Source organism: Delphinapterus leucas, chromosome 9, assembly GCF_059928025.1.
Source record: "Delphinapterus leucas isolate spDelLeu-1000000601 "Yukka" chromosome 9, BTC_Dleu_Yukka2, whole genome shotgun sequence".
Classification (NCBI taxonomy): domain Eukaryota; kingdom Metazoa; phylum Chordata; class Mammalia; order Artiodactyla; family Monodontidae; genus Delphinapterus; species Delphinapterus leucas.
The window spans coordinates 56011799-56037699 of record NC_143137.1 but is presented as its reverse complement, the minus strand read 5'-3'; the positions used below and the strand labels follow the sequence as shown (position 1 = coordinate 56037699).

General features: G+C 40.3%; 1 protein-coding gene across 4 annotated transcripts in view; it reads left to right on the top strand.

Moving 5' to 3' along the window:
* The window catches only part of CDK6 (cyclin dependent kinase 6), a 234263-nt gene that overhangs the window by 195969 nt on the left and 12393 nt on the right, over window positions 1–25901 (top strand). For all 4 annotated transcript variants that reach the window (XM_089917636.1, XM_022585851.2, XM_022585862.3 and 1 more), the window contains 2 exons: window positions 18127–18177; window positions 22238–22373. In XM_089917636.1, the coding sequence (XP_089773762.1) occupies window positions 18127–18177; window positions 22238–22373 (187 nt within the window). The remainder of the gene's footprint in view (window positions 1–18126; window positions 18178–22237; window positions 22374–25901) is intronic.

The following is a 25901-nucleotide window of genomic DNA, read 5'->3' as shown; positions in this document are numbered from 1 at the left end:
TTTGTCATTGTCCTGACTACATCATCTTTAAAGTTTTCTGAGCCAGTGATCTTGGTAAGTAGCACAGCAGAATATCATGGGTAAATTAAATTCAGAGATTTGGTCCAGAGGTAGGGCCAAAATAATAGCACTGAACTTTTCTTTGCATATGTAGCCATAATGAAACAAGGAAAAGAAACTGCCAGTAGGGAAAGGGGTGGTGGTGGGGGGAGAGGGTGGGATGGAAGATAATACAGTATGAAGCAAAAAGGAATAACTTGGAATGAGTTAGAGTTCATCATATTTGCTACTTTTTCTTTTTGGAGTATAGTTGATTTACAATGTTGTGTTAGTTTCTGGTGTACAGCAAAGTAATTCTGTTACACATATATGTCCTTTCTCATATTCTTTTCCATTATGGTTTATTACAAGATACTGAATATAGTTCCCTGTGCTATACAGTAGGACCTTGTTGTTTATCCATTCTATATATAATAGTTTGCATCTGCTAGTCCCAAACTCCCAATGTATTTGCTACTTGATTGGCATTACTTTTACCAAAGAGCTAATTTTACTGCCCAGCAGTTCTGATTTGTCCACCTAGTTTATTATTTTTGCAGCACATCTGTGGTATACAGTGGGACAGAAGCTGTGATATCGGTTCTTTAGCAGATGAGCAGAGGTTAAGTGGCTGGCCTGCCTGCACTCAGTGATTTGTTAATCAGTTACAGAGCCAGCATTAAGAGCTGGGTCTTCTGTCTCCTGGGTTATGTACTCCTTTCCATTGCACATGGCTCAGTGCTTCTGTCTTGTTCTGAAGAAGGCTCTACAGGGGACACAGCCTTGCCCGGTTCTAGAAATAGCATCATTACCTGACAGGTTGGTCTGCCAGGATGACCATTTTCATGTATTTAGGAGGCTAGGGTTTAACCATTTTTTTCCCAAGAGGAAGTAGCCATAACCATGCACCAAAAATAATGCCTTAACTGCTAAATTCTGCTTAGTAGGTGGTTTCCCAGAGATGATCCAATGCAATGAGTCATCACTCTGAGCTCCTATTAACACACTATTTCTCTTTTTCACTAACCTCTGGTGCTTTTGGTTACATGTTTTTTAACCTTTAGAGCCTTTCTGAGAGGCTCACAGTCTTCATGCTATGCATATAAACCATCCCCCACATGTCCCTCTTTTCCTTCTGCTTCCACTTTTCAAATCTAAGGTAACCCCTGATTCAAGAGAACAGTTAGCATCATGACCTCAGACAAAAGAGCAACAGTTTCTCCAGTTGGAAGCAGCTCCATCTCACTCCCAGTAATAATAAAAAATGTAAATTAATGTAAGCAAATGTGAGGGACCCATATCAAGAAAACTATAAAACTTGATTGAGAGATATAAAAGACCTACGTAGATGTAGAGAATATTTGAATATTGGAAAGATACTACATTTTCCTGAAAAGATTGAATATTCAGAGGATACAAGATCTTTCCAAATTAATTTATAGGTTTATGCAACTTCAATCAGAATCCCAGTAGGATTTTCTAAAATGCATTTGGAAGAGCTAAATTGGTGAAAGTAGCCAAGAATTGTTCGAAAAAAGTTATAAAGGGAACCTCCTACCTCCAAACACTAAAATGCATTATGCAGCTACAATAATAAAAAAATTTGGTTCCAGCAGAAGAAATGACAGACATTAATGGAACAGAATAGAGAGCCCAAGAAAAAACTCTAATTTAGGAAGTGATATAATTTATCATAAATCACAAATCCTGGAGGACAGAATAGCTTGTTCAACAAATAAGATAAGGTGACTTCGTTGACTCATTGGGGGAAAAAAATGGTAATCTGATTAGATTCTCTCTATTCTTTACCACAGAGCAAGTAACAGATGGCTTAAAGACTTAAATGTTAGTAATGAAACAAAAATAGGATAAAGAAACTATAGAAAATATTGATGACCCTAAAATGGAGATAAACTTTCAAGGCGTTAAAAAGTCACAAAGGGGCTTCCCTGGTGGCGCAGTGGTAGACAGTCCACCTGCCGATGCAGGGGACACGGGTTCGTGCCTCGGTCCGGGAAGATCCCACGTGCCGCAGAGCGGCTGGGCCCGTGAGCCATGGCCACCGAGCCTGCGCGTCTGGAGCCTGTGTTTGCAACAGGAGAGGCCACAACAGTGAGAGGCCCGTGTACCGCAAAAAAAAAAAAAGTCACAAAGAAAAATATTATTATATTTTTGTAATATAAAAATATTATATTGACTATATAAAAATTGAAAACTTCTGTTCATCAAAAAGTAAAAATACTGCAGACAAAGTTAAAAAGCATATGGTAATCTTGGAGAAATTGTTTGCAATGAATATGACAAAGGCATAACATCCTTAATGAATAAAGAGCTCTTAAAATTAATTGGGAAACCACTAGCACATCCCAGTGTAGCTGTACCACTTTCCTATCACATTATGTACATGACAGTGCTACATGATTTTTTGTTGTTGTTGTTAATTTTTATTTTATTTTATTTTTTTGGCTGTGTTGGGTCTTTATTGCTGCATACGGGCTTTCTCTAGTTATGGCTCGCGGGCTCTAAGCAGGCAGGCTTCAGTAGTTGTGGCTCGCGGGCTTAGTTGCTCTGCAGCATGTGGGATCTTCCCGGACCAGGGATCGAACCCATGTCCCCTGCATTGGCAGGCGGATTCTTATACGCTGCGCCACCAGGGAAGCCCACTACATGGGTTTTATAAACAGAATACAGTTCAGATGACACAAGTGAAAGAAATAAAGATCTTATTTAACTTTCACATACTCTTTGTTCAAAGGCAGTTTAAAGAAACTACACATTATGCTATAAATACTTCAGGACAGTTTGTCCACATTGACACTTCCATTTCCTAAAATGAAACCCTCACTGGCCCACAGGGAGAAAAAAAGGCTGGCTTTGTTAACCAGCTTTATTTCAACAAGCACATCCATATGGTAAGAACTTCCTCTGATGAGTCATCCACAGTTGTCAAACACCAACTTTCCTTTGTTTGACCCATGTAGAAATAAGATCTGTGGAAGCATAACGCAAGAGTATGAATCATTTAATTGTGTTTTATTCCTATCTGAATTTGCAACTGTCACAAACCCACTATGTCCACCATGAAAAATTGCATTCTTCAAATATCACTGAAAAAAAATCCTATTCAAATGGGTCTGTTCTGTCTAGATAGTCTGTGAAATTTCTAAGGAATGTTGTGGGCTTTGCTTCCTGTGCTGAATTGTTGAGTTATCACACATTACTGGATTCTACCCAAAATGTTCTGGATAGGAATATTATATTCATACAGGATACCAGTTGTCTTTCCCATTTAGAAAGGAATAAAGGGAAAGGTTTTCCTGCTCCTTGTTGTAAGATATAAACTCTAAAAAGGTAGGTAGAAATGTGTGTACAAATAACATTTTATTAATATGTCCTTGATTTTTTTCTTCATAGAGGCTCGAGTCATATTCAGTCCCAGCTTTGTTATGACTGCTAACCACTGTCTTGTCTTTTTGTTCTTATTCAAACCAAGGACTATACAGCCAGGATTCCGATCCTGGTCTGGAGTATGGTGCCATCTTTGTTTGAAAGAGAAGAGACCTTTAGAGATCCCATCTAATCCATTTGCATCTAAAAAGAGAAAAGAAATGATGCTGTTATTTCTTCTTTTTACTTTTCTCTATTTTCCAGACTTTCTACAATGCATATATATTTCATAATCAGAAAAATTATTTTTTTAAAGTAGCCACCCATCATTAAAAATATAAATGCAATAAGTAAGCCTTTTAAAAAATTAAGCTGGCTCTTAGGTCAGTAAAAATTTATCCTGAGAAAAGAAATGCTAACTTTTGTTGACTGATCCCATTAATCTCTCAGTACTAGAGACATGTAGACAACCTCACTGACATTCAGTGACCAGTGCCCATGTTTGTACGCTAACCAGAATTTTTTTTTTTTTTTAAGGAAAAAATGAGAAAATCAGTTTTCCACTGTTTGGAGTATTTTTAACCGATGATTGAATCCAATTTGAGGATATTTTTGGGTCATTTGTAATACTGTATGAGTGATACTTTTGGTTCCCTCTTGAGCAAAGCTGCTTTTTTGTTTTAAATAAGCCACTTCAACCAACAGACATGTCTGTTGCAGAAAATTCCTAGTGATTATGTTCCCCCAAAATCAACATTAAAACTTTTAGCCTTGGATTATGCATCATTTTGCTGACAGCTGGCTGATGTCAATATTAGAGTGTTTGCAAGAGAGAGTATATGCATATGAGCATAGAGGTGATCATAATTATATACTCAGAGACACACCCACATTAGAGCCCATAAAACTCTCTTTGGCAAAATTGCTGTGTCAAAGACAAGACCAGTGGATTCAAAGATTAAAAGTAAGAGCGTTTGTTTGTTTTGTTTATTCATTTATGGCTGAGTTGGGCCTTCGTTGCTGCGCGCGGGCTTTCTCTAGTTGCGGTGCGCAGGCTTCTCATTCTGGCGGCTTCTTTTGTTGCGGAGCATGGCTCTAGGCATGCGGGCTCAGTAGTTGTGGCTTGCAGGCTCTAGAGCACAGGCTCAGTAGTTGTGGCTTGCAGGCTCTAGAGCGCAGGCTCAGTAGTTGTGGCGCACAGGCTTAGTTGCTCCACAGCATGTGGGATCTTTCCGGACCAGGGATCGAACCTGTGTCCCCTGCATTGACAGGTGGATTCTTAACCACCAGGGAAGTCCCAGTAAGAGCGATTTTGAAAGCCACATATTGGTTACCATAGTTTAAGTAATATTTGTTATTGGAGTATGTCACTATTAGACGAGCTTACTTTAACATTTTCTAACTTTTACTCCTTGTGTATTGCTTTGATGTCAGCCTATCAGAAAGAGAAAACTTGGCTCACCTGTGTCACCTTGGTTCACGTGGCTAGTCTGTTTTACATGGTATGTGTTGCTGATTAATCACAGTACTCTCTTCTACTGCACCTATATAGCACTTCAGAATCATTCTCAACCTAGCTCACAGCCTGTTGCTACCAGTCAGACTGGACAAGATGAATTCTCTTTGTCATCCTAGATGTGTAGTAGCTCCACCACAGTCTCTATTGGTGGTCTCTTTAGACCATGTACTTCCCTCAGACTATTACATTAACCGTGTGGATTAAGCCACAGGCAATGCTCTTTGCCTAGGCGAAGTGTATATGGTTTTACACGGTCTTTTGCTAACACAGAGAAATAGCAAGTTGAATTATGGTTTGTGGAGGGAGCTACAAATGGTCTAGTCCCTTATTGCATAGAAACAGTGAGTTATTAGGAAAGACAAGAATGAAATCTGTCTATCTGGACCACCTTCATTCTTATTGTTTTGAGAGATGCTCATCTAATATTTTAAAGCCATCCTCTGAAATAACAAAAACACTTTTCTAAAGATTACTCTTTTTTTTTTTTTTTTCCAGTTTCCTTTACTATAACTTCTTGTACTGGGTCTCCTGGGTAGGGTGACCAACCATCCTAGTTTGCTTAGGACAAAGAGGTTTTCCTGGATACAGGATTTTTAGTGCTAAAACTGGGACCATCCTGGGCATACTGGGCCATTTGGTCAACCTTTTCATGGGTGCCCTACCCAAATAACCAGTGTTGAGGAACATGGGTGCTAAGGTTCGCACTCATAGACCAGCAGCCCAGATATAGGTTTTCTTTCTCTCCCAGGAAGGCACAGTATAAAAAAAGGCTAGGAATTGTGGGACAGGGTGGTTTTATTATGTGATATGGTGAGGTTCTAGTTTGCTTAAGTGATGGCTCTAGTTCACATTTCTGCAGAGTGAAGGTACTTGATAAGCCCTGGGCCGAGTAAGTAATTAAAGCCTGATTAATCAGTCTCTGGCACTGATTTTGTTAGGTGTTCCTGGTAATCTCTGATAATCTATTCTATGTCTCTACACGCCACCATCACCCTTGCCCCAAATGATCTTACAGCATGAGGTTTTCAATACCAAGCCCAACTTAAAATATAGTGCGTATTATTACAGCTTGAATTTCCATATGGGAGGAGGAGAGTCATCCAAGCTCTGTGGTTATGTGAAGAGACAGAAGACACCGTTCCCCAGGGCATTGAACCAGAGATGTCTGACTATTAAAGAAGCTTATTGCCCATAGTGAGAGAGGTGATTCCATGGAAGTCCCTAGACCCTGGACTTGTCTCATTTTCCTAGTAATTAGTAATACTAATCCAAATGCTTTTCCCTTGCAACATATCACTTCTTAGGTTTGACTCAGATTTCTTTTTCTGGTTCTCGAACTTTGTTTCAAATGCTAAGTTATTTACTACTTGCTAGTTGTCTGACTTTAGGGTTAGAGTGGGAATGAAAATGCAATATTATAGTTAGGAACCCAGGCTTTAGAAAGTGCCCACTACATGATCATTTCTTTCCTGCCTTAAGAACTCCTCTGAGCAGCGTGATTAGAGAGCAAGAGATAAGGTAGGCATTGGAAGAGTAATAAACATGTAATTTGGCAAGAAAAATTATCAGAAAGTTTATTAAATGAATACCTGAATCCCAGGCACAGAATGAGACACATCCTGCTTGTTGCTCCTATTGGATCAGAACATGCCTGCCCAGCTTTCTAATTTTAAAGGCATGAAAGGTATTGTATTTAGTAACATGAAGAAGGAAGTATTGTAGACTGAATGTTTGTGTGTGTGTCCCCCGCCACCCCACCAGAATTCAGACATTGAAGCCCTAAGCCCCAATTTGATGGTGTTTGGAGATGGGGCCTTTAGGATTTAATTAGAGTTAGATGAGGTCATGAGTGTGAAGCCATGATGAGATTAGTGCCCTTCTAAGAAGAGACACCAGAGAACTCGCTCTTTCTCTACCATGTGAGTACACAACAAAGAAGGTGGCCATCTGCAAGCCAGGAAGAGTCCTCGTCAGAAATCAGTCATGTTGGCACTTTCATTTAGGACTTCTCAGTCTCCAGAGCTGTGAAATAAATTTCTGTCATTTAAGCCACCCAGGCTATGGTATTGTTATAGCAGCCCAAGTGAACTAAGATAGGAAGAAATAGCACTGGGAGAAGAGAAAGGCAATTCTTTAATTAAATAAGTATATACAAGAAATAATGATTTCTGGCAAATGGTAGATACTCAACATTTGTTAAAGTGATCAGAAATGATTTTTTTAATCTTAATGACCACTGAGGCTTCTTGAGTCATATATGAAATTGACTAAATCAGTAAATATATTAATTTGTAAGTTTTGTAATGTTTCAGAAATCTCAGGTGGTTTGGTGAGCTCTAGTTTAATTTTAATTGGCAATTTTGAATTGAAAACCATTGGGGTTTTCCTCTCTTTCTCTTTCTCTCTCTTAAGGAAGTTACTCATAGTCCAGTAAATATGAGTCTTCTGTGGAGAAATAAAGTATTCACAGTTGGTAACAAGTGAAAATTAATTCAGCTATTTACTTTTAAGGAAATTACCAGACTCAGAGTCCCCTGCTATGGACAGATATGGCAGCACTCCCTAACTTGTGTTCATCTGGTCTTTGCTGTAAGTAGCACCTTCCTTCCCTGGTAGAGGTTTTTTTCTGTCTGTCTATGTCTCAGTGACAGAACTTCATCTCAGATTCTTTTTGCCCCAGTCCTTCCCTTTTATTACTTGGACTTGTAATCTTTTTCCTCCTGTGCTCTTTCCCACCAGCCCTTCTTCCTTTCTGGACTGCTCTCCTTCAAGCTCCTCTTTCCCCTCCACACCCTCTTTAATCCCTTACTCTGTTTTGCCTTGCTACACTTTCTCTCAACACTTCTCTTTCTTTGTCTTCCAAGGAGCCCTTCCCTGTCCTGCATACTTGGGTAAAGTAAGCCCCTGAGGGCAAAGTTCCTATCCTACATGCCTCTTGCTGCTTCTCTGCTGGTTTAGACAAGACTTTAGATTTAGGGGACTAATTGTCAGACCACCTGGTTTTTAAATACCCATTATTTGCACATATTGTCTAGTGCCACAGAGCAGGTAAAGCATAAATGGATACAACAATGTAAATCAAATCCAGTTTCGGCTCTGGCGGTATATACATCTATTCATATATATGTATCTGTGCAAACACACATGCTCACACTTGAATTACCCAGAGGTGAACCAAGGAAGCAGATTTTGAGACATGAGAGACTGAAGCTTGTGGAAAGAAGAGAGAGGAAAGCCTTCTCAATAGAAGAAACAGTAACCATTGAGTATGTATTTAATGAGTGCCAATTATGGACAGAAAATTATGTGCTCTAGATATAGAAGCAAGTAAAGGTTGACCCTGTCCTCAGGGAGCTTCCAATTTTGGCTGTAGAGACCAGCAAGTAAGTGAGGAATAGAAGTGGGTTGGCACAGGAGTGGGGAATGAAGAAGTGGGGTGAACAGATCACGTACATGCAGTATATGGCAAGTAGCCGTGTTGGGGCCTTTTCCTTCTGATTTTAAAACTAACTGATGCTCATAAAATGGTGAGTACAGAATAATAGAAAAATGCAGGAAAAAAAAAACCAAATCACCCATAATGTCACCATCAGAGGAAAGCATAAGATGGTTGTTTAGACTGTCTTTTTTTATCCATACACATTTTGGGGGTTTATTATTTAATCCTAATCTGATAAATCAGGTGTTTGGGGAGATTCAGATCATATTAGTAGATTATTCAGAACTTCCAGAGCACACCTCTCCAAACAGGCACTTGATTGAGTATATGGTAGAATAAGTGTTTGTCACTGTACTGCAATATGATGTACTTAAGCCTTTCATATATTTAGGCCTAAAGCAATTTTCTTAGCAGATTTTTACTGTCCTGAATTTGTAATGTTTGCTTGGAAATATAATTTCTAAACTACTTTTTTTAAAACAGCTTTATTGACATATAATTCACGTACCATACAATTCACCAATATAAATGTCACACCAGTGGTTTTTAGAGTAGTCTATCCAGAGAGTTGTGCAACCATCACCACAGTCAATGTTAGAATATTTTCATCACCCTAAAAAGAAACCCCATGCCCATTAGCAGTCACTCCTCATTTCCCCACAAGGCCCCCGTCCTAGGCAACCACTCATCTACTTTCTGACTCCATAGATTTGCCTCTTCTCTATATTGGAATATATGGATTCCAATAAATGGAATCATACAATGTGGTCTTTTGTGACTGGCTTCTTTTACCTAGCATAATGTTTTCAAGGGTCATCCATGTTGCAGCAGTGCTTCATTCCTTTTTATGACTGAATGATACTCCATGGTATGGCTATACCACATTCTGTTTATCCCTTTATCAGCTGATGGACATTAGGGTTCATTCTACTTTTTGGTTATTATGAATATGAATATGCTATGTACATTCATGTACAAGTTTTTGTAAGGACATATGCTCTCAATACTCTTGGGTGTATGTCTAGGTGTACTTAACTACCTTTTTTTGCATATTTTTTATTTTATATGTTATTTTTATTTTAAAGGAACACATCCAAAACTAAATTAATTATTTTCCAATTTCCTCCTCCCTGTCCCCCACCACCGTCTCCCCACCTTTCTCATTCAGCCTGGCTTTACTAGTAATGCAAACTTCAAATCATGCTTCTCCTTCCAAGTCCTGTTCAGTCTTTCACCAAGTTCTGATCCCCTTCTGTTAAACATCTTTGCATCCCGGCCCATTTCCTTGTCCACCTAGTGCAGGTCCTTGTCATCTCATTCATGGCCTGGCCTTCCCATTGGCATCCCCAGCGCCATCTCCATCCCAGCCAACTGGCCCAGTGAACCTCTGTCATATTAATCTTTCTAAAACACTGCTTCTATTTGCTGCTCATTGGAGTCACACAGACCAGCTTAGCCTCTTACTGGTCTGTGTTTCCTCGAATCAGTTACTTTACTTCTCATTGATAAAAGGAGGTTAATCAGACCACCGCCCAACATTCTAGTAAAGATTAAATGATTGCCCTGGGCTTTCGGCTCCCACCAGTAAAATTAGAGAAACTTCTCTACTTCATGACCCTGCATTTGTATATCTTGTCTCCTGTGGAAGCAAGGATCATTATGGTAGGATGTAGTATAGGTATGTATATTTATTTATAAAGTTATAAATTTGTATTTTAATATAAATTTATAATGAACTTATACTATTATATAAATATATAATTATTATTTTATGATAATATAAATTTGTAAAATATATATTATAATTTAAATGTATATTTATTACCTATTTTTAAAATTTAGTTATTTTATTTATTTACTTTGGGCTGTATTGGGTCTTCATTGCTGTGCGCAGACTTTTCTCTCGTTGCAGTGAGCGGGGGCTACTCTTCGTTGCAGTGCGCGGGCTTCTCATTGTGGTGGCTTCTCTTGTTGCGGAGCGTGGGCTCTAGGTGCACAGGCTTCAGTAGTTGTGGCACGTGGGCTCAGTAGTTGTGACTCGCAGGCTCTAGAGCACAGGCTCAGTAGTTGTGGTGCACAGGCTTAGCTGCTCCGCGGCATGTGGGATCTTCCCGGACCAGGGATCGAACATGTGTCCCCTGCATTGGTAGGTGGATTCTTAACCGCTGCACCACCAGGGAAGCCCTGTTTATTATATATTAAGACCATACATTATACAATCTAATTTATATTTAATATTTATTTGGGCGGGGGCGGGGGGGAGGGATAATCTCCTAGCACCTAATGCAACCCTTTGTGCTTAGTAGGTGATCACTCGATTAGTGTTTACAAAGTAAATCAATTAATTGATTTTCTGCTTAATCTGGTTATTTGAATAGGTGGTAATTGTAAGGTGATAAATTGACATTTTTAACTTAACAGATAACAACTTTGGAACTGAACATGGGTTACAAGGATTAAAAAGCAAACATTCCCCTGGGTAATATTTTTCGAGAGGTCATTTTATGAACATGGAAAATTCCTCTGCTAATCAAGAAAGATAGCAGCTAAAGCATAGCTGCAGTTCAAATGCAGGTTACAGAGGTGTTCTATAGGGTGATCCATGACTTCCTCATCTTTTTAGTACAATGAAAGTACTGTAACTAAACAAAATCTTTCATCTTCCATTATGCATGAATCATTACCTTTCTATAACAGGTATATCAGCATACACATCTCATCTGCTAGAAAACATACCCTACTTTTAATTGTTGTTTTGCACTGTCCATTGAGATTATGAATAGTATTTGTATGTTCTTTTAGTTGTTTGCTTTAAAAGGCATGAGTCCGAAACTTGGTCCCCTTTGTAATTTGACCCAAGCAAATTCACTTCACTGATAAGACAATGGTGAGTGAGTTTTTTTGCTAAACCTACATTTAGAATTGCCAATTCAAAATGAATTAATGTTTATTGGAAATTTTGACATTCATTCTTTCTTTTCTTGATGATAAAGGTATAAGAATTCTAACAGGTGTAGAGAATATATATAGTGACGCCAGAGGAAGGACTATTAGGTTTAAGTTTGACTTGAGCACCCACCACACAGTGACAAATGTCCTCTTCCTTTCTTGTTCACCATGTAAAATATTTTACCTTATCATCTGTGTGTAATAGCGGCCAGTAACCAGAAATATCTACCATGTATAAGTGTGAGAAAGTGTGTATATTTAGCTGCTGCATATTATAGGTCTACTATAAACTGGACATTTTACAGAGGCTAAATGACTTTCTAAGGTCGTACAGGGAGAAGTGGCTGAGTAGGGGTTCGGTCACGCCCAGGACAGTCTATCACCAGAATCTATGCCCTCTCCCCAGTCGGCAGGTATCCTGAAAAATCAACATGTTGTGGGGCGGGGGCGGGAGAGGGGGAGAATGTTAAGGTTTAACCTCTCACAGATTTAATAAAGCCTTGGGGAAATCCTTGATTAAAACCCCAAGGTCTACACTTGTTTTGGCACAGCAGTGCCTAAGGTGAGGTGAGAAGAGAAATGACTCTGCTGTGGTTTGAAATGAATGCAATTTGCCATTGTATTTTGCAGGAATCTCCCTTTGGTTAGGAAAAAGGAAAAAAAAAAACATGTATAAATGAAAATGTATGTGTTTCATAGAGTTTATTTTATCAGCATTAACTATTATCAAGTATAATGGTGAAGAAAGATGTTTGAGGAAAATACTTGGAAATAACCTAAAATCCTCTTTCGTAAAAACATAGCAATGTTCAGTTTCAGATATTGTCCCCCAAATATTGCTTACCTTGTCAAATAAGTTGCCTTCTAAGGGTAGCATGGCAAAGTCCTTCCAGTAGGCTCCTCTGGAGTTTATGTGGGAATTCATAATAGAAAGAGGCTCAGGGGCATGTGAGACAGAAGGAGGGTTTCTGCAATAGAATGTAAAAGTCCCAGAGAGTGTGGAGAAAATCTTCTGAAGAATAACGACAATCATAAGCAAGGGGAAGAGAAAAGAAATGTAGGTATAAAATGGGAAATGGATTCATGATACTTAGATTCAACAAAGGTCTTTAGCAATAATGTTTGTGCGCTGTTACCCAGCCACTTGGTTAAACTACTGAAAAGTATCTAAATGAAGTGATTAATTGTAGTTTTTGATGTAGTAAAATGCATAAAAGTTACTGACCTTCAGTAATGTTCTGTATAGTAAAAGGATTTTTTAACGTGTTAATTCAGTAAAGCAATTGCAGTCTTCATTTTGGGATGTTTTTGGTAGGAGTAATCTTTCCATTTTATTATTTAACCCCCCCAACCCAAAAATGTGTATATAAGAATTTTCTTAGAAATATAAAAACAGCCCTCAGATTTACTGTCCTCAATAGAATATCTCTGTTGTTAACTGTATTTTTAAATAATTAGTTTAAAAGAATTCCTGCGTATGTCACCTGGGAGGCTTATGTCTAAAAACAGACAAGATAGGATAGCTTTGTGGATCTTCTCCCTGCAGTGACTTTTTCTAAAAATGCATGACGTTTTATCTTTGATGAGGCTCTGTCTCATGATATATACCAGAGCATTCCTCTTCCATCTTCCGTCTCCATGCGGGGCCTCTGTACCTAACATCCTAGGATTACCAGGAGAGGTAGATTCTTAGGCAGTGGGAAGAAACAGAGTTTAAAGTTATTGTGAACCTCCTCAGGTTGTCTCTATCTGGCCATCTCTATCTCAGTCTCAGTCTTTCAGTCTTTCTGTGTCTTTTATTCTCCACCATTTTGCTCCTTCAACCCTCTACTTCCTTCCAGCTCAGCTTTATGTCTTGGTAATAAAGAACCAGCCAAGTCGGACTCATACATGTGTGTGTTTTAGCCAAATCATCCCTCAATTATACGGTTATTCCAGGCAGTAGAATTAAACTCTCCCTCATCACTAAACCAAAGAATATAATCAAAGATTATGTTCATATTTGTCCACCTAAAATATGCCATAAATTATATGAATTGAAGCTTCTTTGGCTCAGCTAATATGAGGGAGGAAGAATATTCAAAATAACCTCAATGAAAATACCGGTCCTGTGTGTTTCTTCAGTTCATGGTGCACACATACCTGATACAGCCAAGACTTCTTACCAAAGAGCCTTATTTAAAGATAGAATAAGGTCCTTAGGGTGATCTTATTCTTACGTCTCCACACTCCACCATAGCACACCCAGGAGTTCATCATGATGAAAGGTTTCATCTCTCCTCTAAATCCATTGTACCTCTCCATGCTCCTTACGTTCATAGCACCCACTATCATAAAACCAGCTCATACAAACTATTCCAACTTTTCAGCTGAAAACTGAATAGATGGTTCTAAGAGTTTGATCAGATTCATGACCAACCTCTTGGTCAGCTGAGAGTACCAGTTCCAGTTAGGCCTATTGCCCTCTTCATTTGACCCATTTCTCTTGTCTTGTGACTATGTCTTTGCATCCAAAGATCCATTTTATAGGAGCTAATTGCATGCATTCAGGGTTCAGTAGCTCTTATAACTCAAGCCAACCCACATTTGCTGCAAAGACAAGTTAATAGACCCCAGAGTCACATGCCAAGTCTTCCTAAGGTGGCAAAAGGCAATCTGAGCTCTACACCGAATTGCAGGCTCTGAGTTTCTAGTATCCCCTAGCAGGTTTTACTGAGTGTTCACAGAAGAGTGGTTATGATTCAGACCTTCTGCTTGCTGCCCTCATTAAAGGAAGCCAAACTGATGGGCCAGTCCTAACTCAGGGATGGCAGGCACATTTCATTTTGTGGGCCAAGTCCAACCAATAGAGATACGACTTCAGGCTCTTTCAGTATGGTAGACCACGTGACTTGAAAGTCCTCTGCTAAAACATGTAGCAAATGTAAGATAAAATAGAGCAAACTTAAATGCATAGCAGAACTAGCAAAAAAGTTAGAATATTGCCAAGGGACAAAAACAAGAAAAGAGCTCAAAACCAAAACAGTAGGGACATGAGCCACTGCTGCAGCTGAGCTTCAGGCTGGGGTCTCAGTGCCCACCCCAGGAAAGAGATGTTCTTACGCCTTTGCCTGGAGACATCCATTCAAGTTAGTCTGCTTTGTTTGTTTCCCGATAGCCATGCCAACATATTTATTTTAAACTGCTCCATAATCCTCACAAGTAATTTCACTCATGCTTCTGTGGATACCAGTCTTCTTCATGAAGGGTGAGGGGCTTGGCATGTTTACATAGCGACTTAACCAGCTCAGCAGATTAAACTGATGCTCTCTGTTCCCTCTGTGCTTACTGACCTGGCACACTCACCACTCCAGCCATTTGAGATACTTGCTTAGCAAGAAAGGGTCATTTGTGTTTGTTCCCAAACCTCATAATGCCGGCTATATTTAGTTTTATAATTTCATACTTTATTTTATTTTTAATTTTTTTAAATTGATTTTTGGCTGCGTTCGGTCTTCATTGCTGCGTGCAGGCTTTCTCTAGTTGTGGCGAGCGGGGGCTACTCTTCGTTGCGGTGCGCGGGCTTCTCATCGTGGTGGCTTCTCTTGTTGTGGAGCACGGGCTCTAGGTGCACGGGCTTCAGTAGTTGTGGCACGTGGGCTCAGTAGTTGCGGGCTGTAGAGCGCAGGCTCAGTAGTTGTGGTGCATGGGCTTAGTCGCTCCGCGGCATGTGGGATCTTCCCAGACCAGGGATTGAACCCACGTCCCCTGCACTGGCAGGCGGATTCTTAACCACCGCACCGCCAGGGAAGTCCCAATAATTTCATACTTTAATATTAAGAAAAATAGATGAGTGTGAAGAGAAAGAGAACTGTTGATTCTTTGCAACCCGAGTTCTATGCTTTGGAAGGAATTTTAAAATGGTGCATCAATTAAGATGTGTGAGCTAAACAGCTATAAAAGATTGGGCTTGTAGGAAGATTTAAAGATCTGGAAGGGCCGTCATCAGTTAGTTTGTGGAGAGACTAGAGAGTCTCAATCTGGTGAACTGCTTTGTTCCTTGTTAAAGTAGAGCAAGAGTTTAAAGACATTTAGACACTTGCAAAGCCATCTGAGTAAGAATCCCATAGGCACCCGCTTATGAGACACAGGTTCTCTACACAGCGCTCTTCACAGAGTCCCTGTGCTATTTCACCCCAGAGGCTCAGCTAAAGTGACTGTCTGTGATTGCAGAGAACATTAGTAACCAAAATAAAAGTATTACGACATAATAATGAAGCATACAGGCTTTGGGGCAAGGCAGACCTGGCTTGAATTTTAAGTCTGCAATTTGTTATGTGTCCTTAGGTAAGTCAGGAAGCTTCTCCAATCCTCAGTTTCCTCATCAGAAAATAGGGATGATAATAATACTACCTTGCTCCTGGAGTTTTTGTGATAATTAAATGATATAATGTTTGGGGAGCATGTGGCACTATGTCAGGTACAACACCAGTGCCCTATAAATAATAGCTGTTAAGATTCCATTGTTTAACTTTTCTAAAACTTTCACTTCTCACCTTGCTATCTTTCAGGACCTGTCTAGATGTCTTTTAGAATCCAACTCCATAATTCTTTATTAATTTGGCTGTGTTAGTGATGTCTGTATCCGTTTTCTAGGGTTTGCCATAACAAAATACCAAAGACTAAGTGGCTTAAACAACAGAAATTTGTTTTCCCACAGTTCTGGAGGCTGGAAGCCCAAGATCAAGGTGTCAGCTGGTTTGGTTTCTTCTGAGTTCTCTCTCCTTGGCTCACCTCCCTGCTGTGTCCTCACGTGATCATTTCTCTGTGTGCACGCATGCCTCTGGTTTGGATTGGATTAGGGCCCACCCTAATGGCCTCATTTGGACTTACCCATCACTTCAAAGGCCCTCATTCTGAGGCACTGGGGTTGGACTTCAATGTAAATTGGGGGCACGGGGCGGGGGGACACAATCCAACCATAACATTTACACGAGTAAATTATTTTCCACTTCATTTGAAAGTAACCACCTTCAAGAATCATGGCCTGAATAGAAAGTGTATGGTTCAGTGTCTCCTAGCCACTGAAATGCCATGACTTTGTAGGAGTCTCCATATATAGCGTATATAGCAAGTTCATTTATTGTGTGTAAAAAATATTTAAGAGGTCTGGTTTAAGGCTTTATAAATTGAGATATAATATTTCTAAAACATGATCTCTGATAATAGGCTGCACATATTTTTTAAAACACATTATTCTTGAAAAATACTTTTTTTTTTTTTTTTTGCAGTACGTGGGCCTCTCACTGCTGTGGCCTCTCCCGTTGTGGAGCACATGCTCCGGACGTGCAGGCTCAGCGGCCATGGCTCACAGGCCTAGCCGCTCCGCGGCATGTGGGATCTTCCCAGACCGGGGCACGAACCCATGTCCCCTGCAACGGCAGGCGGACTCTCAACCACTGTGCCACCAGGGAAGCCCAAAAAATACTTTTTTATGTCATTTGTTGAGCAAGGAGTTAGGGAACATTTACATGTGTACCATGGGTATATATAAAATCAAATAAGATATGTATTAACTGAGCACCTGTTCAGGTAAAGCACTAAGCCAAAGGTTAGGGGCAAACCTAGAACACTCCCTGCTCTCTACTTAAGAAAATGCCAGAAATGTCACCAAGTGAGTTCATTTAATTGTCAGTTAAATGCTCAGTACAGATAATGAGTCTTGTGTGTTCACAATTGCCTCTGAAGCCCAGAGTTAGGATTTTGAACTTGTGATGTTTAGCTACCATAATATTGGGAGAAGGGGGAGTGGTATAATCAGAAAAACAGACCCATAGGTAGCTCACTGCAGCATTCAGGACAAGTGGAAGGAGAGAGAACTGTGAGGAAGCACTGCGATAGCAGAGTGATATTAAGAAAGGGTGCTCTGTCAGAAAACAAACTTATGGTTACCAAAGGGGAAAGAGAGGGGAGGGGTAAATGAGGAGTATGAAATTAACAGATACAAACTACAATACATAAAATAGATAAGCAACAAGACCTACTGTGTAGCACAGGGAACTATATTCAATATCTTCTAATAACCTATAATGGAAAAGAATCTAAATATATGTGTATATATATACATATATATGTGTATATATAGTTGAATCACTTTGCTGTATACTTGAAACTAATACAATATTGTAAGTCAACTATATTTCAATTAAAAAAAGGAAGGGTGCTCTGAGAAGGATCTGACCAAGAATAATATCAAAGAATTCCACAGGGCTTCCCTGGTGACACAGTGATTGAGAGTCCGCCTGCTGATGCAGGGAACACGGGTTCGTGCCCCGGTCCGGGAAGATCCCACATGCCGCAGAGCGGCTGGTCCCGTGAGCTATGGCCGCTGAGCCTGCGCGTCCGGAGCCTGTGCTCCGCAACGGGAGAGGCCACAGCACTGAGAGGCCCGCGTACAGCAAAAAAAAAGAATTCTACATACCTCTGGTTTGAGCCTATGATAGCGATGTGTTCCAGCCTACCACAAAGTTAAGTAGAACTTTGAAGCCAGGGCCTGTATATGATGGTGGCAGTGTTGTTACAATGACTGAGAATAGGTTACCCAGGATTATCAAGTATGGGAGTCAGGCACCGCCAGATATTCATAAGAGATCTTACTGTAAGGGGAATGCAAGAAAAACCTTCATTTACCAAAGGTTACTTCTTCCCCACACAAAGAATATTTTGATTCCTGTTAAATAATGATCAAGACAAGTATGATTGAAATGTAACCAGAGAAAAACTCCTTGTTTAATATGTATCTTGCTTCTTTCAGGCCGCTTTTTCGTGGAAGTTCAGATGTCGATCAGCTAGGAAAAATCTTGGAGTAAGTATTAACTGTAATTTTACATCTGTGTCTGTAACATTAAAACATTACAGTGACCTTCCTCTGACGTTTATGTAATATGTTTATCTCTTGTCTTTCCCAAGCTGCTGCTGCTGCAGACAATGTTACTGTTTGTGTGGTGAGTGGGGACATGGTAGACGTCTGCTGTTTTGTGCAGAGCCCATCATGCCTTGTGGCCTGATTGCTCTGCTCTGGAAGCTTTTATGTTGCTCGTGTGGATCTTTTGACAGCTGCCCTTTCTCTGCTTGGCTGAGCTCCAGTTCTTTAAGTTCAGCTGTGTTGTCTGCTTGGGGTCATTTCAGATGCTTCCACTCAGAGGTGGGGCGCTCAATGACCAGGTAACCCATCCTTACCCACTGGGCTTCCTGTCCCCATTGAGTATCCTGTAGTCATCCAGGTTGGTTTTACATTGTTTTGTTTTGTCTTCCTGGACAAAGGACGGTATGCTACAAATCCATTTTTCTTTGGAACACTGAAAAAGGAGATAAGGATCCTAGGTTTCAATCCTACGCCTGTGGCTAAATAACTGCAGTCTTGAAAAAGTCATTTAAAACACTGGGTAGAAGACTTACACAGTGCCTGGTACATAGTAAATGCTTTTGAAAAAATGTTAGCTATTATTATAATTCATCATTAATTGTTTAACCTTTTTGTTCCTTAACTTCTTCGCCTGAGAAATGAAACTTTAAGGCTTTCTTGTGCTCGAATTCTTTGGTTCCAGTTGTCTGTGACATAGCTCCTTGATGATTTTCAGAGTTCCATTAGCGTACATGTTTGTGCATGTGAGAGTATGGACGCTTTCATGTGTCTAGAATGGGAAGAAGAGGCTTTTCTTCTCACAGAGCATGCAGTACAGCAACCTTTTGGGATCTGTGTTGTTGCCAAGCCCCATCAGGATTCGGGTGGAGTAGGAAGAAAGTGGGAGTTCTAGAACCAAAAATAGCCCTGATCATTGCTCTGTACCATTTTATAGGCATCCTAGTAATTTTTATGATATTTGCAGCCTGTAAAACTGATGAAAAGTCCCCCTAAAGAAAAGCATTATATTTTAACACTATTTTCTCATGTTTAACTGCTTGAAACAGTCGGAATAAACCCGGAACCTGAGTTTGTTCTTTCAGTGACTGGAAGCAGCTCCAATAGGCTTCTGTTAGTGCCAGAGTCACTGCTGAGTCAGAACCCAGTGGCTTTAAGGCCTGAAAAACATTTGCTAGTTTTATTGTCTGGGGGCTTCCTGGGTCCAGGGCAGCTGCCACGACGGCTGCTCCTGCCACTGCTACTGTCCGCTCTGTAAGATGGATGAACTCAGGACCAAACTTGCACATTACTCTCTGCTTCTGGGTGTCACGTTCTTTGATCATTCAGTGATGAACTCCCATCTGTTCTTCCCTATCCCTGTTGAATGTATTTTGTGTGCATGTGATTGTGAAGAGGGAACTGTGAAAGTCAGGCATACCAGTGACTCTCTTGTTAAAAGTAAGAACAGTCTTGACTGAAACCAGCTTGCCAGACACTGACGTCCTTCACCTGCTTTTCCTTACTGACTCCACCTGGGCGTTCTGTCTACCTCTAACACCGACGTCTTCAATCATGTTAACACTGCTGGTGCCCCTTAGTACGTGAAGCCAGTGGGACGGACCAGAAGGAACCTTTGACGAACATGTTTGACTTGCTTCCAAGGGAAAGCCATTTCCACTTTTGGCAAAGGCCTAAGATCCCAGGTTGCCAGCAGAAAAGAAGCCATAAAGTTTGATATGTTTTGTGCCTTTAGATTTTACTTCTTGGTTTCTGGCATTGTTTCATTGAAATTATATTGTTTCCTCTGAATGTATTCATTGCTTTGGCAGAGAGAAGAGGGACAATGCTGCACCCTAGTGTCACTTCTCAAGTACTTGAAAAATGATTTCTGTCTCAGCCACCACTGCCATTTATAGGTTTTGTGCTTTGTCAGTGTTTCCAGTACAAATGTCAACTTTTAAGGCTTATATTCGGCTTTGTCCAAATATTGAAATTTGATGCAAGCCCTTTTTAATGGACCTATCAGAATTTCACAACACTCATATATAGGCCATAAATGTTCACACTGGATATTAAACTGAATATTTTTTAAAAGAAAGCCATATTCACATTCTCTTAAGGGGAAAACTGTTCCTGTGTTTTGGAAGATTTATACTTTCAAAGAACAGTAAGTACTTTGAAAGTGAAACTGAATGCTTTTAGCCTGTGACATTTTAGAGCATTTTTAAGAGCAGAGTCATAGTTAAATGGAAACAAAATACTGGATTTGGAATACGTTTGCTCCAGGCTCTGGGCTGAACTATGTGTGAAGTTGGCAGTTCATTTTATTCCTCATCCTCAGTTTCCCCATCTATATAATGGAAATAATAATACCTGACCTACATGTCTCAGGAGGTGGCAGATTTAAGAACACTTTTATAAGTTATTTATATAAACAGGTATGTATATATGTATACATCACACATATACATACAGGGACACTGTTTTTCTGAGAGCTTTTGGCATTCAGCTGCCCACATTGCCAGATTTAGCTCAATATAAATATATTCAAAACTGCAAATAAAAAAGATTTTAAACTTGTACTAAGAGTTGTTATAATCGATTTCTAGGTGACTGGTGATAATATGCAAAAATATTGATATAAAAATGGCTAAAAGGCCAAAAATGACTGAAAGACAATTTTTTAAAGTTATTTAGTAAGCATTCTTCTGTTCTTCTCTGCCTGTCCCATTCTATCCAAACACACACATTTTTTAAAAAATAATAAATGGTAATGTTTTTGTTTTCCTCTTTTTATTCTTATTCTAGATCTTGCTATTAAACAAATTAGTATGTTGCTCAAGTTGTCCTTTCCATTCATCTGTTCTGTAAACATGCCCATGAGTCTGTTTTTATCTACCTCAATAACCTGGCTCTCCCCACATGTCTGACAGAGGTAGGATTACTATGTCTTTCCCCAGACACCCAGTGATAGGTGTCTGCTCTTCCCAGGTGAGGTCTGTTACCTGGGCTCTGTTGAGGTGAGGGAAGGGGGGGAACAAAGCCCTACAGAGATCTTGTGACATTTACCACCACGTGTTCCTGCACCCTGGAGGACTTGTTCAGGAGGACATCCCTGGGTCTTAGTCCCAGCGAGTGCAGGCCAAGAAGACGACAGTGCAGGCCAGCACCTTTTCTAACTGTAGTCAAAAGAGTTTGCTCAGTATTCGAATAGCCATATAGTCTGTCCACTAAACAGCCTGTGCTGTTTTTGTATCACTTGATGCTCTCTCTACCTTTCTGATCCCAGGATGGTTTTCAGGGGGAACATAAATGATACTGTTCTTATTAATTGTTTGCTCACTTTGTAATAGCATAAATTAGTTATATAAAATATGTAAATTAAATTATGTAAGTTAAATTTGATATTAAATTATAAAATGGTATTGCATAATATAGGACTACCATACCTTTTAGCCTCATTTTTTTGGTCTGGTTCTGATTTATGTAATTACTGTGTGAGGAATTATTCTTCAACCAAAAATGCAACCAAATTTATGTGTAAACAAATCATGTTAGATGAGTATCATAAAGGCATGTCAGTACAGGAGTGTTCGATCAGAGCACGAAAAGCACTCCTGGGCATAAAGGAAAATATGATATGCCCATGCAGGTGTCCTTTGAATATATAGGTCCTGCTCTGTCAGTATTTCAGGGCTTATTGGTAATACAGTAGTTTCCAGTTCTGCATGATCTCTTACATTTTGTGTCTTCCGCCAAAGTAATCTCTTATCTCTTCCCAGTGGTTTTTACAGTTCTCCTGTGAGATTACCCTATTGCAGCACCTGATCACCCTGTCATGATCACCGTATTGCGGTAGGACAGAGAGAAAAGGGAGTCCTGCCGGTCATACAAGTGATGAACTCCTGAGGCTCTGTGTCCCCCATGCCTGCCCCTTAGGCTTTACCTTCTTCTAGAATTGGTGGAAAAATCGCTTCAGCACAGCAGCTAATGCTTACATTCACCTGTGGTTCTTTTGTAGTGTAATTGGACTCCCAGGAGAAGAGGACTGGCCTAGAGATGTTGCCCTCCCCAGGCAGGCTTTTCACTCAAAATCTCCTCAACCAATTGAGAAGTTTGTAACAGATATTGATGAACAAGGCAAAGACCTACTTCTGGTAAGTTCACATGATGCAGAGTTGGTCTGCACTGTGCTCGTGAGAGACTTGCCCTGTCCACACTGGGCACTGGGCACAGTGTCAGTTCATCGTCATGTGCCACAACCACACGGGGCAGAGGCCACAGTCTCTCTGCAGCTTTCATTTCCAGCCCTATAGCAGCTAGTGGCTTTTGATTCTGCAGTGTCTTCAGGTCCTATAGAAAGAGAAAGAGGGACTTCCCTGGTGGTGCAGTGGTTAAGAATCCGCCTGCCAATGCAGGGGATATGGGTTTGAGCCCTGGTCCGGGAGGATCCCACAGGCCGCAGAGCAACGAAGCCTGTGCACCACAACTACTGAAGCCTGCGCTCTAGAGCTTGTGAGCCACAACTACTGAGCCCGTGTGTTGCAACTACTGATGCCCGCACTCCTAGAGCCCGTGCTCCACAAAAGAAGCCACTGCAATGAGAAGCCCGTGCACCGCAACAAAGAGTAGCCTGCACTCGCCACAACCAGAGAAAGCCCGCATGCAGCAACGAAGACCCAACGCGGCCAAAAAATAAATACTGTGTATCAATAAATGCAGCCAAAATTTGAAAAAAAAAAAAAAATGAAAGAGTCTGATCCACACCCCTTCAGTCTGCCATCTTCGAATGTTCTTTTGAATGCAGCCTTAGAATCCTCTGGGTTCGTCTAAACACATGCTTCTTTAGAAGTAAATATTATGTTTCCTTGTTTACACTTTCATGCTACTTTAAGCAGCTTGTTTGGCATTTTAATGTGTCTTTTCTTAAACAGGCACATTTTTAGGAAGATGTTTTTCCAAAGGAACTGGATAGCAATACTCCTTTTAGTTATTGATTTATTTAATAAGTATTGAACGTGCCCTGACATATAAAATACCTCACTGAAAATAAAGACTTCTGTGCCCTGTTTGAGACTCAAACTCATAATACTTGGCTTTGTACATAATTCTTTGTATTTGGAGACCAAACAGTAGGTAGAAGAAAGTACCTATGGGGCTACTCTTGGTGTTTGGAACCCAATGAGTAGTAATGAGTATCCTTTACCAGCTGAATTAACAACCTTTGATATCTAGCCAAGAAAGTGCTCCTAGACTCAGAAGCTTACTCCCATTCTGAATTTTAGATATAGACCTAAGAGTCTATAGGTCCTAGTAGACATGTTATGTATGCTTCAGCTCTGTGTGGACACAGCCATCGATTGGCATGTTTGCAGAGCCAAGGATTTTCCCAGTGAAAGCCCTAACTCCATCTTCAGCTGATGGTGGCTCACTTTCTGATGCTTAGGCAAAAGTTCCCTCCACTGCCAAATTATAGACAAGGACAGCTCTATTCCTCCCCACTGTTGATTTGTAAGATACTCACTAGTGTGGCCTGGAAATGGAAAGCCATCCAGAGTGTAAATGCTCTGTCTCCGTCCTGTGCATCACATGCTCTTAGCAACTCTGCTTTTCTCTGCCCTTTTCTCCACCTCATTGCTCCTTTTCAGTCCTACTTTCTGCTCCCCTAACTTTAGCTGGTTCCTTGACTATCAGAACTTCAACTAATTCACAGATCCTTTCAGCTCTAATCCCACTGCTAGCATTTGCCCTGTCACTGTTTCCTGTATCAGATTCCTACAAGGAGGAACCTGGCTGCCATACCTCACCTTTTTTGCCAAACCGTGATAAGGGTTGCTACCTATGGCCAGGCTGCACTCCTGGCCCAATCGGGTATGCCAGGAGACAGTGAGGACCGCGTGTTATAAAATATAGCCACCATAGGATTTCCTTTTCAGCAGGAACTTTGAATGAAATGTTCCTCTTAGTAGAGGATTCTGGACAGAACGTGACAGTGATGAACAGCTTTGGTAGTGAAGTAGCCCAGTCCTTCGGCTAACAGAACATCCAAAGACAACCCAAAAGATCTCCTGGCTCCAACATTATTAGGAATCACCAAGAAGAACTTAAAATGTAAAGATAACAGACCATGCCATGTGTTCATTCAGGGTCCCCCACTAGAGATGGTGGCTTCCAAAGTCAGACCACACACTAGTGCTAATCTAAAGAAGTAGCAGGAGACAAAAAAGAAAAAGGAGCAAAGAAACCTACTAAAGAGAGAAGAAAGTAGGTAGACAAGGAATGGCAGCAGAGATTAGAAAAAGGAGAGGAATAAAAAGCAGAGCCAGTAACATCATGACCAGGTAAAACTTAAGCATGGAGCATAATATCCACAGGCATGCAGGGAAAGGACAGTCCAAGACCTTAAACCTCAGCAGTCTCTGAAAGCTCTCACTGTTTTATCCTAGAGGGACACAAGCTAGAACTCTAAAGCAGAGAAGGCAGGCCATTTGGTACAAGAGAGGCAGCTGAGATCCCAAAAGTAACTTTTGCCGCTATTGAAAATTTTTTACTAAAGGAAGAAAAATAAAGAGTATTTTAGAAAGTTGTTTTATTTAAGAAACAATTAACATTTAAAAGTTTAGCACTTTAAGAGTTATCCTTCATTTTTATCTGAAAAAACAGTTGACTTTATAGAATGCCTCAATCTTTCATGTATGGATGTATTATACATCAACATTTATAAATGCTCTTATGTAGATATATAAGTAGTGTGCAGTAACAAGACAATTCAGGGGAAGAATTATTTTTAGCAGGCAAAACCTACGTATCTTTATAAGTTTTGTCCCCTTCATCATGATTAACTTGGGAGTCTGGGTACTTACTCCAAATATGATGCTCTTGCTGAAAAAAGTTTTGGAGTTCTTGCTATCAAACTGCTTTCAGAGCCTGAGGTACTTTTTTTTTTTTTTGGTCCTTGTATTAGTCTGTTTTCGATGCATAACAAATAAACAAAAAATCTCACTAGCATACAGCAATAAGCCTTTGTTTCTTGCTCATGTGTTTTCACATTGGCAGAGATGGCTCTTTGAGTCATCTAGAGCAACTCTGCTTCAGCCGGTGGGTCAAGTACTGGTCTTCTCCACGTGTCTCATTCTGGGGCCCAGGCCCTAGGGCCTTTGGCTCCCCGCGACATGTTTTCTCATCCTAGAAGGTAGGTGCTCCCAGAAGGGCAAGCAGAAACCTACGATGCCCCTGAAGGCCTAGGCTCGGAAGAGATAGGCTGCCATTTCTGTCCACATTCCATTGGCCAAAGGAAGTTACATGGCCAACTTTAACAGAAGAACGAATACTTCTCCCATGGAGAGGGGGAAGGAAAGAAAAGGAATATGTGTCAGAAAATGATCCAGTCCACTGTAGTAGTTAACTCTTGACTAGGTGGTAATTCAAAAGCTCATTTTTTAAGGCAGTTATTTGGCAAGCAAATTATATTTTTTTGCAGAAACAATATTATTATGCAAGATTTTAAAATTAGTTCTCAAAATAGCCAATTGTTCTACTGAGATAGAGCAATAATAGGATTCAGCCACCTTTTCTAACAATATTTCTATAGGACAAAATGTATTACAACCTCCAACTTGAGCTTCTCACACACACCCCACCTTAGGCTAAAGATTTCTCCTTTTCTCTACCCTCTTCCCAGACCT